Source organism: Aethalodelphis obliquidens, unplaced genomic scaffold (assembly GCF_003676395.1).
Source record: "Aethalodelphis obliquidens isolate GAN/ISIS:26980383/991018 unplaced genomic scaffold, ASM367639v1 scaffold31, whole genome shotgun sequence".
Taxonomy (NCBI): domain Eukaryota; kingdom Metazoa; phylum Chordata; class Mammalia; order Artiodactyla; family Delphinidae; genus Aethalodelphis; species Aethalodelphis obliquidens.
This window is the reverse complement of record NW_020837975.1, coordinates 12,801,125-12,818,658: the sequence shown is the minus strand read 5'-3', so window position 1 is coordinate 12,818,658 and position 17,534 is coordinate 12,801,125. Positions and strand designations below refer to the sequence as shown.

Below are 17,534 nucleotides of genomic sequence, written 5' to 3'. Positions count from 1 at the left end.
ACCTGCCTGAAGTTTTGAGTAAGAGGGGGTGGAAACTGCACCAGCACCGCCCTCTCGCAGGCCCTGCGGGCCCCTGCGGTCTGCCGGTCACAGTGGGTCCCACAACTTCCTCACTTCCCTAAATGGGCAACTTCATATTTAGAACCCCAGGTCTTCCCTGGCAGCCCCAAGTGGTACGTCCAGCATAGGCCTGGGGCCCTAACCTCGGATCCCTGCCCCCTGCTGGACTTGTGCCCGTCCCCACTGCTCGGAGCCATGGCTCCCGCCTTGCTGCTGCTGCTGTGGCTCCAGGGCCCTGTCGCAGGTGAGAGGGTGGGCGGGTGGCTTACAGGGGAGGGAATGGTCTGCTCCTGGACCCCCTTCCTGCTTTTCCTTTGCTCAGTGATCTTGTGGGGTTGGAGGAGGAGGAGACGGTCTGGCTGACCTCGTAGCTCCCCAGCAGAGACCGGTGAGAAGGTGCCCTCCTAGTATCTGGCCCCGGGCAAAGCTAACCCAGGCCTCACAAACTAAGATAAAGCTCTGGACCCTCTCTGCATGGGCCCCTTTATCTGCCTGTCTTCCTCAGGACCTCTGACCAGGGCCACCCCACTTCCTCACACACAACAAGCCCTCATCCCTTGGCCTCTGTCGGGAGAGCCCTGTTTGGTGCCTATGGAATCATTACCTTACGTGTGTGCGCTTTGAATTTGCTTTTTCTTGGAATGTTGATGCCACGACCTCTGTCCTTACCCCCTGTCCTGGGGTGGGGGTAGGGAAGCAATCCCTGAAGCAATCTCTCCCACCCCACATCTACTAAATGCTCCTTGAGGGGGCCTCACCCAATCCTGCCTTGCTTGCTGCCATGACAACCAAGTTACCATTTCCTGTTCAGTTCTGGGCACCTCCTGTGTGAGGGGTGGAAGGTGGGCACATGTAAACACAGTGCCCTGGAGACCCATTCCAAGGTCACCCTATCTGTACGCCTCTCCCAGAGAGACCCGCTTTTCCAGAGCAGAAGAGTGTCCCCTGGGGTCCCCCAAACCTGCCACCTGCCAAATAATTGAGTTGGATCATTCTGTTTAACTTGCATGGGACAAAGTGATACGAGAGAGGGCGTTACCTTACTCCAAGCCTCAACTCTAGTGGCAGCTGGGTTGGAAACTAAGGTGGATGTCTGGGGTGCTGGGCCCTTGGCTGTCACAGCTCTGGGTTCCATTGGGAAAGTCTGGAGCAACCTGCATTTGGGAGAAGGAGACGTGCACTGAGCATGTACTACATTCGAGGCACTGTCCTGGGGCACAGTTCTCAGAGCCAGCCAGAGACAGATAAGAAACAGAGACATTAAGTGATCTGCTCACATGGTTAGTCAGTGGTAGAACCCGAGTTTTAACCTATGTTTATTTAGACTCCAAAATGCTGTCCACTCTGCCCTACTGGGGAGAACTGTGTGCGTGTTTGCAGAAGGCTCGGAGGGTGTTAGAGGAGGAAGTGCCAAGCTGAGGGTGGGTGGAGGGCTGGAGGCCCCTCACTGCAGCTTTCTCTCTCTCCCTGTCCCCTGATTCACCACCCCAGCCCTAGTTTCACCCCCTCCCCTCTGACCACGGGTTATGAAGCTCACTGACCACATCTTCTTCCTAGGCATAGAAGGCAACATATGAACAGTGAATAACTGTAGAATTCTTTGGTTTACACTCCATTGGGAGTGTATATAAATGTCTGGGCATATCGGATCTATGGGTTTTAGGTAACTAGAATATTTTATTTTATTTTTTCTTTTTTTTGTGGTACGCGGGCCTCTCACTGCTGTGGCCTCTCCCGTTGCGGAGCACAGGCTCCGGACACGCAGGCTCAGCGGCCATGGCTCACGGGCCCAGCCGCTCCGCAGCATGTGGGATCTTCCCGGACCGGGGCATGAACCCGTGTCCCCTGCATCGGCAGGTGGATTCTCAACCACTGCGCCACTAGGGAAGCCCATAGAATATTTTAAAATTAAACATCACCTAGAATGAACTCAGACAACTTGCTATTTAAAAGGTGACTAGAGTAAACCTGTTTTTGAAACAAATAACTACTCTTAATATTTTCAAAGATTGAATTTTCTTATCTACCTAAGTTCGTTGTGCTCTGGAATTTCTGAATGATGACTTGCGTTTGTGTCTGTGTCTCTGTCTTATTGAGGGCAGGACCTGACTCTTTCCCACAAGACCCTGAAGACAGGGCTTATTACTCTCCCATCAGACTAGAAAATGCCGCAAAGAAAATGGCTGCGTCTGCTGAAGTTCCCTGAGTGTAAGGGCTGAGTTTCCTTCATTAGACTAGGGGCTCCCTGTGGGCTAGGCCTGTGTCTCCACCATCAGACTGGGCGTCCCCGTAGCGCTAGCCCTGTATCTTCCTCATCATTTTAGGATTCCCCAAGGGCACAGGACTACTGTCTCCCCCATCAGTCTGGGAACTACAGGGCAGGGCTAGTGTCTCCTCCAGCAGACCAAGAGCTCCCTGGGGGAGAAGCCTGTGTCCCCCTCCATTGGAGTTGGGCTGTATTTCTTCTTCACACTCTTGAGTTCCATGACAGCAGAGCAATATCCACCTCCTCTCCCTTCACCATGAGCTTTGAGTTTCAAGATGCTTCCTTCCTCCTCTCAACAAGTCGTGTCTCCCCAGGTGCCCCTGTCGAGAGCGTGTACTCCAAAGTGCGGCACTTTGAAGGGGAGACTCTGTCTGTGCAGTGCTCCTACAAGAGCCGCAAAAACCACACAGAGGGTAAGGTTTGGTGCAAAATCAGGAGGAAGAAGTGCGAGACTGTGTTCACCCGTGTTGGGGTGCAGGGGCCGCGCTATTTGCTGCAGGACGATACCCAGGCCAAGGTGGTCAGTATCACCATGGCGGCCTTGAGGCGCCAGGACTCGGGCCGGTACTGGTGCATGCGCAACAGCTCTGGCGTCCTCTACCCTCTGATGGGCTTCCTGCTGGAAGTGTCTCCAGGTGAGCAGGCCTGCTGGGGCACTGGGATGCTGGGGGGGGGGGTGTCCTCCCCGCCCTGTACTCCACTGGCATCAAATATAACAATAATAATAACCCATCAATAGGCATGATGTACAGTGGGGTTTTCACAGTTCCTTTACAGACAGCTTCATGGGCATGCTTGTCGCCCTTTTACAGATGAAGGAAATGAGATCTAAAAAGTCCTTGTGGCTCTGACTTTGTCCAGGGTCACAGAACTAGCAAGTGGACGAGATGAGATTAGAACTCAGGACTCTCTGTGCTTGTTTTATTCAATCATCTGTTCCACATATATTCACTGAGCCCTGATTCTGTGCCAGGCACTATTCTAGGCTCTGAGGATACAGTGGTGAGCAAAACCGGACCCATTCCTACCCTATGGGAGGTGACAGGCAATAGCACATTGTCAGATAAACAGTTGCAGATAACAATAAATGTTCTTAAGAAAATAAAATGATGTGATGAACTAGAAAGTTCAGTGGTGGGGGGAGCTACTGAATTAGTGGGGAATCAGAGAAGACCTCCCTGAGCAGATGACATCAAGCAGAGCCTGCGTGTGATGAGAGCTTTCTAGCCCTGTTGAAAGTGGGTGATTCAAAGGGCTTTCCAGGCGGGCAGAACTGCATGTGCAAAGTCCCTGAGGTGAGAAGAAGCTGGTCCATATTGAGTGTGGGGCAGAGTGATAGAAGATGAGGCTGGACAGGCAAACAGCAGCCCTACAGTCCCTGATTTGGGGTTTGAGTTTTATTCTAGGTAGAACAGGAAGCTATGGGAGAGTTTAGAGGAGGTGATATGGTGCCTTGTCTTTAAGGTTATCAAAACTCTCCCTTGAGTGTAGAAAAAGAGAGGAGGGCCAAGAATGTAGCCCTGTGCTCCTTCCACATTTATAAGATGGGAAAGGGTGAGGAGCCAGACAAAGAGCAGCCAGTGACTGTGAAACTTATTATCCACCCTTCCCTGTTCCCCTAACCCAACTGCATCCCCTTCTTCTGTTGGGTCTCAGCTAGGGTAACTGCTGTCTCTAAGATATGGAGCAAATCTCATTCCTTCCCTCTCTGGGTTCTGATTTAGCCCTAGGGAAGTAGTCGAAACCAATTTATTGAAGTCTTAATTTGCAGGGATACAAACATGAAATGGCTTTATTTTTCCCTTAGTGTATCCCTCTGTTGTACTATGTCAGATCTCACTTTCCACCGCTTAACCACAGTTTGGGGAGATTCCAACTTTGCAGACCTTTTCAATTATTAGGAAATAAAAAATGCACAGGCAATTAAAAAGGCGAATCTTCTAGCAATATATGCTCTTCCAGTCCCCCTTGAAAACCAGGTTTATGGCCCCAGGCACTTGAAGTGGAGAAGGGGGCCTGCTGCTGTCCAGCTCCCCCTCCTTGATCTCAGGAGGTAGGGAAGGGGTACCCCTCTCCATCACCTCCTCCTGGCCCTGCCCCTCCCAACCCCTTGGTATATTGAGGCAGGGATGAAGGAGAGGGAAACGGTTGTGTGACTTCACTGACCCTTGTAGGAGGTCTCTCTCCGTTGGATGTCACTCCTTTTCTGCCCACCCTTAGATCCTCTGTGGCCAAATGCCAGCTCTCCCAAGGCACCTGTGTATGAGTTCTTTGAAAGGTCCTTTGGGGGTCTCTTCACACTGCTGAGTAGGATGATGTGGGAGATCTGGCTCCAGATCAGCCCCTTCCCCCATCCCCACCCTCACCAATGCCACTTGTTCTGGTTCCCTCGCCCAGAAAAATGGGCGCCTTCCACGGTGACCATCTGGCTCTCAGGAGTGCATCCTTGCACGCATAGTAGTGGGATGCAGCAGCAGCCAGCAGCAGCCCTCTCCCCCTCACCATCCCTCTCCCCCTCACCACCCCTCTCTCTTTATTTTCCTGTTCCCTGATGAGAAAGAGTCAACACTGCCTTCTAGACTGAGCCCTCACAGGTCCTACCACTCCCTCCTCTTCCACCATCCAAAGTCCAAACTTCTTCTAGAAAATGGGATGATAAAGGCCTGAACTGATGCATGAAGGTGGCAGGACCAGTTCCTGTGTCTCTTAATAAGCCCCCAAGGAAGGCACCTGGCCCCGCTGCTCATGGCGCTCTTTGGGGTCTGGGCCTTTGATGCTTCCTTGTCTTCATCTCTGGATCCCAGTCACCAATCATGGAGCAACTGGGAAAGTTCATGTTCAACATCAGAGCAGAGAAATCTCTGACTTACAGGAATGAGGAAGGTCCAGGAAGTGACAAGAGAGATGGGGGTGGGGAGGGAAGTGTCCTCTTGGCCCAGGTGGCCTGACAGGGGACACTAAAAATTTTGTGAAAGGCTCTTCCTTCTTTCCTGTGCCTACTTTCTCCTCCCTGACCTCACCCTCTGAACAAGCACGCACCTGGTCCCTCAGCAGAGCAGAATCCTAGGTCCAAGGTCAAGGAGCAAAAGACAAGGACAGGTCCGACCCAGACAAGTGTGTGGGCTGCCGGGAGCTGCTTCCAGCACCAAGGCCCCCAACTCAGTCTCACCTTCCTCCCTCTCTGGTCCCTCAGCCTCCACAACCAAGAGAAACACTCCTCTTACGAAGCTGCCCACCATCCTCCAGAGTGGAACTGTCGTCACAGCAGGCCCAGCCCTCACCTCAGGCCCTGATGCCCCTTTCACCACCAGCACGACGGTGTTCACACCTGGACTTCTCACCTTGGCTAGACTCTTGCCCTTCCCTGCCTCAGGGAGCATCAGACTGACCTCTGTGACGGGCTACGGCTTCACTGGCACCAGCCCCTCCACCACGGGGCCCAGTAGGACCATGGGGCCCCAGACAGTGACTGCGTCTCCCAGCAATGCCGGAGCCTCCGCTGCTGGCCCAGCCTCCACCCCCACTAAGGCTGGGCACCTGTGCACCATGGGATCGCCCACCACGGGAATGTGCCCCACTGGCAGGTCTCTCCTCAACCTATTATCCCCCAGCAGGTACCTGGGGGGCCTGGGTTGAACGCCATTTTCCCAGACATGGCAACAGTTCTGGGTGCCTGAACAGACCCCAAGGTGAAATGTTGCAGCAGACCAGCCCCTTTCACCCACCGGGAACTCAGTTTGGCCTGTTGCTGAATGGGAGGTGGGAGAGGGAAGCTGGGATGGACATGGGACAGAAATGATGGCAGTGGGAAAGGAGGGCAGGGGCTGGGTCAGCAAAGGAGTCTATGGATGAAGAGGAGAGGGTAGGGACCAGACAAGGGGAGCAGCCTGGGCAGTAGGAAGTGGGAAATGGGGACACTTTAATTTGGGTTCCCTGAGGAGTGGACTCTGAGACCAGGATTCACATTGTATTTGGAACACTGGAAAGAGCATGGGGAAGTGAGACAGGGAAGGGAAGGCAGCAGACAGAGAACTTACTGAGGCTGGTTATCACTGTGGGCAGCAAGAGCTCAATCCCATTGGGGAGACTCTAGGGTCCAGTGTCTAGCAGCCACCTGAAGGGCAAGGGAGCTGGGGTATTTATACACCCACTCTGTTGGTTATTGGAATATAGGCAGGGCGCCCACAGCATCTGTTCCAGAGGACAAAGGTGGCAAGTACCATCCTCAGTCACCACGAGGACAGTACGAACGTTGGTCTCTCCTGTCACAAATGCGGGTCTCTTAGAGCCTTGTCCTCAGCAGATTTGGGGGAATAATGGAGGAGAGGCACTAAAGTGGAGAGACGCTTCCCTTCGCTGGGGGCAGGGGGATTCAACCCCTGACCTCTGAGCACCTCACTTCCTTCTCCCACAGCTGGGTCCTCCAGGAAGAGAGGCCATCACTCACCGCAGGGACTGGCAGGTTTCCCCTGGTCCCACTCCTCTCCCGTGGTGTGCAGAAAGACGTGGGCCAGGGTGGGGCACCCTGGTACTCACCTCCTCCGCACTCTGTCCTGTCTCCGCAGGCACCAGGACTTCTATCCTGCTGTGCTCGTGGCGGTGCTGGCCTTGCTCCCAGTGCCTGTGATGCTGATCGTGGTCTATGGGTTCTGGAAGAAGAGACACATGGGAAGTGAGTAGAGCCCACCCTCCTGGCCCCCCGAGGACAGAACGCTGGGGGTTTGACACCCTTTCCAAAGTGCCCGACTCCCTCGGTCCCCAGACGGTGTGTCCTCACCTGTGTCCAGTCAGGAGGACCATACAGCACCCAGGTGAGGGAGGTGGGTGGGCAGGCGGCGACAGCTCAGCGTAGCCTTCTGGGGCTGAGCCAACAGCAAGCGGAGGGCAGAGGCAGAGGGGCTGGGCTGGCCCAGGAGCTGTGGGTGGTGGGCAGGAGGACCGCCCTCTTCATCTCTGTCCCCATCCTCGCAGGCTACAGCATGTGCCGTGATCCTGCCAGATCCTGGAGGTACCCATCCACAAGACCAGAGCCTCCGTGGAAGCCTGCTTGGTCTGAAGCCACTTAACTGTATGATGGGGGGGAGCTTCTCCCAGAGGGGTCCCGGGAGACCAGAGGAGGAGTGAAGATGGGGACCTGTCTGGATTGGCGACAGGCTGGGGATGAGGACTGTGCAATGCTGGACTCAGGCCTTCCCAGAATCGGAGGCTGCACTGCATCCTCTCAGTTCCCCTGGGCTGCCCGGAACCTGGCGGGGGACAGGGGGCAGAGCAGGGGGCACCAGGTGGGAAGTCCCTGGGGGTAGGGGGGGAGCCACTGAGGTGATTCTGCTGAGAGCCACAGACTCCTGGGCCCTGGCTGGATGGCAGAGAAGCCCCAGGTGTGCTGTTTGCAGACAGAGACCTCAGCTCCCATCGGCCTTGGAACCTCTTACTATCAAGCTGATGGAGGGAGGGGTGGACAGCTAGGGCTGCCCTCTCCCCACCCGGGGCTCTGTCCTCAGTTTCCCTCTGCTCTTTTCAAGTGTCCCCATGCCCTTGGGGGAAGAAAGAGTCCAGAAACAGCCCGTGTCCCAAGGGTCCCACCCTGGAAGAGAAGAAGGAACAGTGACTAAGAGTTGGGGGTCACCAAAGGTGTTGGGGATCCCAGAGCTGTCCAAGCCCCCCACCCCCTGGGCCAAGTGTCCTCTACGGGGCCTCTGGATGGGCCCTGATCTGACTGTGGCTGCTTGTCCGTCGAGTCCTGGGAGCCAGCAGAGCCCCCACTCCCGCTGCTGCTGCCTGCTGGCTGGCCCCTCCAGGGAAAGCTGTGACCGCGCAGCTGAGAACCCCTCACCCGCAGGACCAGCCTGTCCCTCGACTTGCATGCAGAGGCTGATCAGGGCTCTCTCCCCCAGTTCCCACACCCAGGCTCCGGGTCTGGGCTCCTGAAGAGAACAGGGGGCCCTTGAGAGTCCACTGGAGGGGAGGCCATGGCTCAGAGAAGGGGGGGTCACCTTCCCTCTGGGGACTCATTGTCTCCTGAGAAGAGAGGACCCACTGGTGACACAGCAAAGATAACTCAGAGCTGACCAGAGCCTGGAGGACTGCCTGGGCTGGGAGGGGCAGGGAGGATGGAGCTAAGGAGCCTGGGCCAGGGGCCCAATGGCCGGGGGCGTCTGCCCCTGCCTCACTGGCTCGTGCCTCAGAGTTGGCTTCTTCTGCGGCGAAGGCTGAAGAATATGGACTGCATTCCTCCCCTAGGGAGGGGTATCCCCCAGCCTGGAGCCACTGGAATGAGAGACTGCGGGGAGATGTGGCCTGTCCACCCTCGGTCTTGGGACACAGCCCTCCCAGGTGGGAGATCAAATGTCATAGTCAGGGGAGTGACACAGCTGGGGCCTTGGTGGGCAGCCAGCCTGCAGGTGCCACTCCAGGATGGAAGTGGGGAGGGAGGAAGGGGCAGGGGGCAATCCTGGGGGACAGCAGGGAGGCAGCCCCTCTTTCCTATGTCCAGGAGAAGGCACTAGAGGGGAGACTCAGACTGAGGAACTGACAGACCTGGTGCCAGGACACACACACACACACACACACACAGACACACACACACGGTGATAGCCGTCCTCCTGATCCTGGTGTGTAACTAGGACGGTGTTGATTCTCCACCCTAAAACCACACGCTGACAGCCCTGCGCCGGCTGAGAGCGGGATGTTGGTGGGTGCAGAGGCTCAGGACCGGGACCCAGGGATGCCACCAGTCACTGTGGGACCCTGTGCAAGTCACTAACCGTATTGGGCCTCATTTTTCCTCTCTTGTGAAAGGGGACACTAATTCCTACCTCTCAAGACTGTTTTCAGGATAAAATGGATTAACACGAACCTCATACACTGAGTAAAAGCCTCATGCTGCTTGGTCCTCCAGTTCTTTTCCAGGTCTGATGCTTGTCACATTCTACTTTTAAAACCATCGGATCCTATTTCTCTGTTTTGTACTTGACGGGAAGGGGCTAGGGAGGGTGTAGGGGGACATGGTCTGGGCCCAGGCAGAGGCCTCTGTTACCTGATGTCATGCTGGGTAGCTGTTAGGTGGACCGACTATCCTTATCTGCCCAGGATGAGGGGCTCCTGGAACCGGGCACACCTCCCACCCGTGAAGCCTGCTCCCAGGTGAATCCATGGTAAGGAAGGACACAGGGTGCTGAGAAGGAGGTGCAGACTCCGTACCCAGCTTCCTAGCTCTTATGGGCCAGGGTGGCCTCTTTGGACCTCCAGGCTCCAGGACATTTTACTCAAACCCTGGCCCCTCACATGCTCCTTCTGTTTGCCCTTCTCCCCGGAGCTCCAGGGGTATCCAGACCCCCAGCAGATCCAGGGCGGGCAGGTGCAGGGCAGGGGTGGGTGTCAGGCCAGAGCTGCTATTGCCTTTGGTGGACGAGACGAGGAGTCTTCCTGAGCAATGGACTGAGACTACGGGACATACCTGCGAAGGGCTTCCTGTTGTGGCCAAGGGAAGGAACAAATACAGGAAGCCCAGCACCCATGGGATGTTCACGCTGTGAGCCCTGATCTGATCCCACAGGACACACGTGTTCTTGCTGTGAGGCCAGCAGGCAAGCCTGAGGTTCACAGTCCCAATGGCTGCAAATGTGCTTTTCACTCTGCATCACCCTGCGTGGGTGGACGCCGCTCTGTGCAGCCCAGCTCCTCCTTCGGGCTGATGGGCTTCTTGCCCCTGTGCTGGGAGTAGTGAAGGCGGAAGGCAGGCTCACGCCTGGGGCAGACCCTTCCCAGGGCAGCCCCCCGACCCCCACTGATTGACGCAGGGGGTCTGAAGCCCCAGCACCCCCTGCCACCTTGGCAAGTTCTGAAGAGTATCCCATCTCCAGAATGGCTCCCAAAGTGACCTGAGCTTCCTGTGGCCCAAGGGCAGCCTGACTTCTCCTGCCTGTCCTGCTTCCCCTGCCCTTCTCTTCCCCAGCCTGGTCCCCGAGCACTTTTAACTTCCTGGTACTAATCGCTGCCTCGGAGTCTGCTACCCACAAGCCCAATCTGCCCCTCTGCTTGTTTACAGGGTTGATTCTTTTCTTTGTTGTTTCTCTATTAACCATAAACGGCCTGTGACAATTGTTTTTCTGTAGCTCATATAAAGACAATTTAAAAAAATGTGTTTGACTAGTGTGGCCTTTCAGCAAACACTATGGAGTGACTACGGCAGGCTGGGAGCTGGGGCACAGGGATGACCTGAGGGGCAGAGATCCTTTCTCCTCCTCTCCCTCCCCCTCCTTCTGCACCCATCTCCCCCTTCCCCTCCCCTCTGATGCTCCTGCCCCCAGCTTTGTTCTCTCCCACCCTTGCCAGGGACCCTCCCTGCACCTCCATTCCTGGAAATGACTCTCCATCTCCCTTCCCCTCTTCCCTCAGTCCCCACGGAACTTCCCAATTCCTAGGCAGGCCTGGGTGGGAAGTCTCTGACCCCTGGAGACCTTGCAAGTGTCCCCTAACTCTGTCATTCACCTTCAGCCCCTGCTTTTCTTCGGTGGGGAGGAGAAAGTTGAGGCTTGGGAGGAAGTGGTAGGAGAGAAGGGAGAAGGAAGGAGGAAAGATAGGTTTTTAATTTGTTACCAAGTCCAAGCTCGTACTTCTTGCCACACGACAGGCCAATCCATGGAGAGACAAGCTGTTGGGACAAGGAATAGCGATTTCATTTGGAAAGCCAGCAGACAGAGAAGATGGTGGACTAGTGACTCGAAGAACCATCCTAGCCCAGTTAGAATTCAGGCCTGCTTTATACTAAAAGGGGAGGGGGTGTGGCTGGTGGCTGCAAACTTCTTGGTGCCAGCCAGACCCTGGAGAGGATGTGATAATCCTTTGTTCTTGTAGTTGTCTACGCAGGTCAGGTCACCATGTTCCTGTAAATCTCCAACAAGACAAATGTGGTTCTCTGTTGTGCAACTTTGATCTCTATATGAATGGAAAAGTGTTATACCTTTAAAGGTCAGAGCCTTGAGAATGGGCTATTATGTATATTTCAGGCTATAAACAACATTCTTAACTCCAAGCAAAAGCAATAGAATACAAAGGTGAAAATAAAAGAAACAGATCCGATATGGAGTCAGATTTGTTCTTCAGTATTACAATTTCACCATGGTTTCCTCCTGGGCTTTTATGGCTTTCTCCACCCCAGAGGGAGTGAGACAGGCTGACGGGGAAGAGGCTGGGCACAAGAGAGCCAGAGTCCCCTGGAGTCTCTATCTAGTCTCAGATGTAGCACCTGCAGCTGAGGGTCCCACCTACAGGCCAAGGTCTCCCCCTCTTCTCCAGGCAGGCTTCAGTGGATGGGCTGAATCCCCTGGCTCTGGGTTTTTCTCCTCAGGGGCTTCCCTGCTCTCTTGCTTTCCTTCCCCCAACCCAACTCAAGAAGAGGGCCCATGGCCTGGGAGGCCACATACCTGCTGCCACCTGTCCTGCTGGTGCTCTTGGCCTCAGATGAGGGGCAGGCAAGGAGGGCACAGGGATCAGGGCAAGAGGAGGGGGAGATGGCTAAGTGAGATAGGTATGAAGGGGGCTCTGGGGAGGAGAGGGCAGGGACAGGGTGGCATTGTGGCCAGAGGCCGGCTCTGGGGCTCATTCTGAGTGTAGACACGAAGAGGGTGGCTCCCTGCAGGGGGGAAGCCCTCATCTCACAGCCCTGCAGTGGCAGTTGGCGGGGCTCCCTGACCTGAGGGAACAGAGGCCAGAGTTGCTGTGTAAACTAGAGGACAGGACAACTCCGTGCAATGCTGGTATCCACCCCAGCAAGGCTTAAAGATGAAAACCCACAGAGGGAAATATCAGCACATAGTTGTACTGTATTAACCACGTTCCAGGCTCTGGACAAGCCCCAGTAGCTTTGATTCTCTAGCCAGGATGACCTCAGCTTGGGCTTCTTCATCATGGCTGAACTCAGGGGGTTCTATTGGTGTGGAATCTACGAGTCTTCCAGGAACTCTGGTCTCAGAACCATCTGTCTGGTATATCCCAGGGTGAGTTCCTTTTCTCCTTTTGTGTGCCTCTCAGACTTCCTGAATCACAAGATGTTAGGGCTGGAAAGGACCCTAAAAATCACTTCCTTCAACCGTTTCATAGCTGAACACTAGGGTCCCTTCCCAAGGTCTTTGGTTGGTCAGGGGCAGAACCAGCACCAGAACTCAGGCCTGCTAGCTTTCCCGTCACCCACATTTCTCCGACCCTTTTTGTTGCTGCCAGCAGGACTCCTCCATTGATGCGTGATAACTGCAGAGCTTCCTCAGGCTTGAACAAGACTGGCTATTGGTCCATTCCCAGGCATCCCTACCCCGACCCTGACCCCCAACTTTCTCTCAAAGGGCTGTGCTCGAGATGGGTCACAGGTAACTGGGTGAGGGTCAAGAAATGTGGACACAGGAGACAGCCAGGTAGCGAGGCAGACATGAGGCCCTGGGGGTGGAGCTGAGAGGCATAGCAGCCGAGGCCTCAGAGGGCCTGAACTTGCCCCTGATAGTAAGAGACCTTACCTGTCAGAGTGGGAACTTCGGGGTCATCCCTAACCAAGGCCCTCAGTATTCCTCTTGCAAACTTCAGAGTTGCAAAGCATCCCCTGCATTCTCTGCAATGGTCAGGGCTTGAGTGACACCTTCCCAGACTCCTGCCCTATGGGAGCCTGTCCAGCCGTTTGGATGCCTGAGGACCCAGATCGGTGGCTGAGTCATTCACTGCCCAAGCCTTGGCTCGTTCCCTTCTCCATGTAGGGCATGGGGCTTGGCTCCAGGAGGGGAATCAAAAACCTTGAGACCCCATCCTCAGCTGGAGGAGCCCACAGCCCAGCCAGGGAGACAGACAAGTAAATTAAGGATTACGATGCAGGGTGGTAGGTAACATCATAGAAGCATGTTGGGTGGAGGTCCAGTGAAGAGAGGAACAGGTTGATGGAGAAAGCCAGGGTTTGGACTCTCCTGGGGGACTCCCCAGAGGAGGTGACACCACCTGGGCCTTGTTGGTTGAGCAGGAATTTATCCAGGAGAGACAACACAGGTTGGGAGGGTGGAGGGAGCCATTAAACGTTGAAAGTGTATGACATGTTCAAATGAAAACAGAAGAGACTATAGAACACATCCAATATACAAGTGACAGTGTGTTGCCTAATCTAAAATTGTGGCACGTCACAGTGAAGGAAATCCAACACTACTGAGCATGACACCTCCATTCATCTGCAGGGCCATGTGTGGCCTCCGCTTACCCAGGCCTGGGGGCTAGAAGTGGGGAGCCCTGGAGTGTGGGGCAAATAGATAGGAGTGCTCCCCTCCCTGTCACCTCCTCCAGCTTCAACACTGCTCACCACCAGGAGCACCAGGAGGACCACTGCTGCCATCAGCCCTGTCACTGACAGGCACTGTCCCCTCACCCCTGTCCTCTCAGCCCTTCATTTCCTCCCACACACTGCTGACTGTGCCAAATGCCTCCAGCTACCACATTCCCACAGATACCTGGCTCTTGGGATGAAATGGAGTCAGACAGTTCGCTTCCGGTCACTTCACCTCTTTGAGCCTCAGTTTTCTCATCTGCAAAATGGGACCAATAACGTTCCCACTTTCATCTGGGGTTCTTACCTTTGGCACTGCTGACAGTTGGATATTATTCTGAACAGTTCTGTGTTGTGAGGGCGCATCCTGTACATTGTGGGATATTTAGCAGCATCCCAGGCCTCTACCCGCTCGACAGCAATAGCACAAATACCCCCAGACTGCACAGTTGTGGCAACCAAAAATGTCTCCAGACATTGGCAAGTTCGTCTTGTGGGACACAACCTCCCCCAGCTGGGAACCACCATTTTACAGGGTTGTTGTGAAGATTAAATGAGATCATGGACTCAGAGGGCCCAGTGCCAGGCATGTGATCAGGGCTGCTTCTTTCTCCTCCTTCCCATTCCAGCCCTTCTCTATCTTTCAATACAAGCAGGGGAGCTATCCCGGATCTGCAGGGGTCTAGGGAAAGGGCACACTCTGTGGTTACTACCACCCATGGCTGGATTTCTTCTCTAACCCCGCCTGATGGTTTCCAGGTGGATGATGACAGCGGAGGTGGCACAAGTGAGAGTCACCCCGCCTTCCTCCTGGAGGAAGGCCTCATCCTTACACACCTGCCCACCGGACCTCAGACCACCCTCCCTTCTCCTCTCCAACCCCTCACTCCATTTCTGGCCATGACACAGGTCCTATGAGCAAGGCTGACATCTCATTATGGCTGAGGGCAAGCAAGGTCCTGTCTAACAAAAACATTCCCAAACGAGCTGTCTGAGCAGGAGGCAGTGAGATCGCAGCAGAGGCTGCGTGACTCACTGGGATTTTGCCCAGGGGGCTCTAGCATCTGGTTGGCAGCTGGATTCGATGACCTTTTATATCACCCTGGAGAAGTGATGAATCTGCAGTTCCAAGTAATCTTTCCCATGATGTGGCATGACATCACCCTTCTGCCCACATGGCCTGGAGTTCCCAGAGTTCTGAGTCATTCCTTGGGGGCACTTCTGTCTCTGTGTGTGACCATAGAAAAAAGAATAGGTGAACATACATCAAAATATCACTACGATTATCTCTGGGCAATGGGATTAGAGGAGGGAAGGAAAATTCCACTCAATAAAATGAAGGCCTGGCTCTGGAGCCAGATTACGTGGATCTAAATCTAACTTCTACCTTATATGAGCTGTGTGATCCTGGGTAAGTTATTTAATTTCTCTGGATCCCAGTTACCTGGAACAATAATATTATCTACCTGATGGGTAATAAGGTAACACATGTAAAGTATGTGTTTGCCTAGCACACAGTAAGCACTCAATAACTGTTAGTGTGTTTTAAGTGGTGGGATTATGGACAACTTTTACCTTTTTAGAGTGAATTTTCATATATTTTTCTGATAAAGATTAACTGAATATAGTTTTTAAAAGATTTTATAAATGCTGAATACATTTTACATAGTTATTCTTATAATAGCCATGATCTCCCTTTAAAGCTGGGCACCACCTAAGTGTGGCAGCTGATCCTGGAGGAAATTGCTTGTGGTTTGAAGGTATGATGTTTCAACTGCACAAGAAGTATTTACCAAGTAACTGTTGATATCATTTGCTCTATGTCATCTACTTAGTAAGCACGATTAAATCTTGAGTCTTATAATTTCAATACTAGGTCTTTAAAAATTATCTAATCTTTCTAAATTGAGACTTTAAAAATTCTGCTAAAATTTTTCTTTCGAAACAAGCAAATTTCACAGCAACTAATTTGTCTTTAGGACTATTTTTGCTTTCTACTCTAATTAAGGCACAAATTATTGCTCTAGAACTCCTGTGAATGTCTCGAAATTTAGAGTGATTTTAAAAGGGTCTCATGGCCAGATAATGTTAGGAAGGGCTGATGCTAGATGCACATTGGTCTCAAGATTTATTTCCTTGTTGATCCCTGATTGCCCAACACACTCTGGGTGTAGAGGGAAGGACTTGTGACCTAGCTTAGACCAGGGCATCACAGGGAAATAGTGCCACCGTGTGGGGTCCAGTCTGTGCTAGAGGTGGGAATCAGCCCCTCCCTGGAGAAACTTTTTCTTTCTTTTCAGAAAGGCTGCAATTCTCTAATAATTCTCTTTCATTGTTAAGGCATTATGCATCCGACTATGGCAAGACCAATTTCAGCTGGCAGATCTCTGTGGTCAAAGCCTGGCCTGATTTCTACCCTGATGGGCATTCTGACTCCTCAACTCGATCTTGGACCAGAAGCCCAAGTGTGCCTTTCTGGATGAGATGGCCAGATATGTCCCAGACTTTCTCTGATGACTCCTTTGAGGGCCTTACTTCACTCCCCAAACCCAGGTATTAACCTTCTAGAATCCAGCCACTACAGATTTTACAATATCAACATCACTTCCACATCTAGCAACAAAGAGGAACTGCCTCTTGTTTATTGCATCTCCCTAGCACCTGGCATGGTGCTTGGCATATGGTAGGTGCTTGGAAAATATCTGTAGAATAAATGAATGTGCCCCTGAGAAGAGTGCTCCAGCCTCTCCCATTCCCTTCTATAAGAGGGAAAGGAATGTCAAGAAGGAGGGGGCATTTGAAGGCCAAGTTTTCTTCCAGGAACAAATGGCTTACACAAAAGGGCTGAATTATCAATCATTTTAACAGGGTTCTTTACAGAGGAGTGGGCAAGGATAAGGGAACCAGTAAGGGAAGGGATCGTGATGCATCCAAAGACTGGGAGCTGTTAACACCCCCACACTTGAAAGAGCAAGGAGAAAGAATTGTGTTATTGGAAATGAGTGAGCACCAGAGCCATGGAAGAGGGACCACCAATAAGAGCTGTAGCTACAGAGGAAAGCAGCCCCTGTTTAAACCACAGCAGATGAGGAGGGAGTAGGAGGAAGTAAAGACCCCAACTTATTTCTCCTCCTGGCCTCCAAACTGTTACCAATATCTTCCCTTGACTTGACCCATCAGTAAGCCAGTAAGCTGGGAGCCTGGGTGATGCAGTCCAGAGGGGGTCAGTCTCCTTGGGACAGAGCAGGACTAAGCAGAAAGAACATGGGTTGGTGGAGGGGGCAGGAGAGGAGAATAACCAGCACAGTGGTCAAGGATGTCAAAGGCAGCAGAAAAGCCAAGAAGGGGAGGACTGGGAGGAGGCCACTTGTGACTTCTAAGGATCAGATTCAAAGGCATGAACAGCAAAGCCATCTCTAAAATTTTTTTTAAATAACAGAAGTACAAGATAGAGAAGCAAGAAGGACTATAATTCTGCAGCCTGTGGAAGAAAAATCACATTCACAGAAAGAGAGACAAAATGAAAAGGCAGAGGACTTTGTACCAGATGAAGGAACAAGATAAAACCCCAGAAAAACAATTAAATGAAGTGGAGATAGGCAACCTTCCAGAAAAGAATTCAGAATAATGATAGTGAAGGTGATCCAGGACCTTGGAAAAAGAATAAAGGCAAAGATCAAGAAGATGCAAGAGGGCTTTCCTGGTGGCACAGTGGTTGAGAGTCCGCCTGCCGATGCAGGGGACATGGGTTCTTGCCCCAGTCTGGGAAGATCCCGCATGCCGCGGAGTGGCTGGGCCTGTGAGCCATGGCCGCTGAGCTTGCGCGTCCAGAGCCTGTGCTCCACAACGGGAGAGGCCACAACAGTGAGAGGCCCATGTACCACAAAAAAGGAAAAAAAAAAAAAAAAAAAAAAA

General features: G+C 53.0%; 2 protein-coding genes across 3 annotated transcripts in view; both read left to right on the top strand.

Annotated features, from left to right (window-relative positions):
* LOC113631085 (trem-like transcript 2 protein) lies at positions 1 to 7,417 on the top strand. Of its 2 annotated transcripts, none has more exons than XM_027127192.1 (5): positions 1 to 304; positions 2,641 to 2,961; positions 5,520 to 5,940; positions 6,892 to 6,998; positions 7,298 to 7,417. In XM_027127192.1, exons 1-5 carry the CDS (start codon positions 256 to 258, stop codon positions 7,390 to 7,392), a joined length of 993 nt encoding a protein of 330 aa, XP_026982993.1. In that variant the 5' UTR covers positions 1 to 255; the 3' UTR covers positions 7,393 to 7,417. The 2 variants fall into 2 exon arrangements, with proteins under 2 accessions (XP_026982993.1, XP_026982994.1); XM_027127193.1 differs by having other exon boundaries at positions 4 to 304; positions 5,520 to 5,910.
* Positions 7,418 to 12,523: 5,106 nt separating this feature from the next.
* Positions 12,524 to 17,534, top strand: part of TREM2 (triggering receptor expressed on myeloid cells 2) — a 17,534-nt gene continuing 12,523 nt past the window's right edge. The window contains exons 1-2 of the mRNA XM_027127190.1: positions 12,524 to 12,690; positions 15,960 to 16,172. Coding sequence (XP_026982991.1) covers positions 12,680 to 12,690; positions 15,960 to 16,172 — 224 coding nt within the window. The 5' untranslated portion in view covers positions 12,524 to 12,679. The remainder of the gene's footprint in view (positions 12,691 to 15,959; positions 16,173 to 17,534) is intronic.

Bases quoted from the DNA above. Each gene is read 5' to 3' on its own strand.
- LOC113631085 (XM_027127192.1), top strand. From the start codon at position 256: ATGGCTCCCGCCTTGCTGCTGCTGCTGTGGCTCCAGGGCCCTGTCGCA. The intron at 2,962-5,519 runs GTGAGCAGGCCT...CTGGTCCCTCAG, and splicing joins CCTGCTGGAAGTGTCTCCAG to CCTCCACAACCAAGAGAAAC. The intron at 5,941-6,891 runs GTACCTGGGGGG...CTGTCTCCGCAG, and splicing joins AACCTATTATCCCCCAGCAG to GCACCAGGACTTCTATCCTG.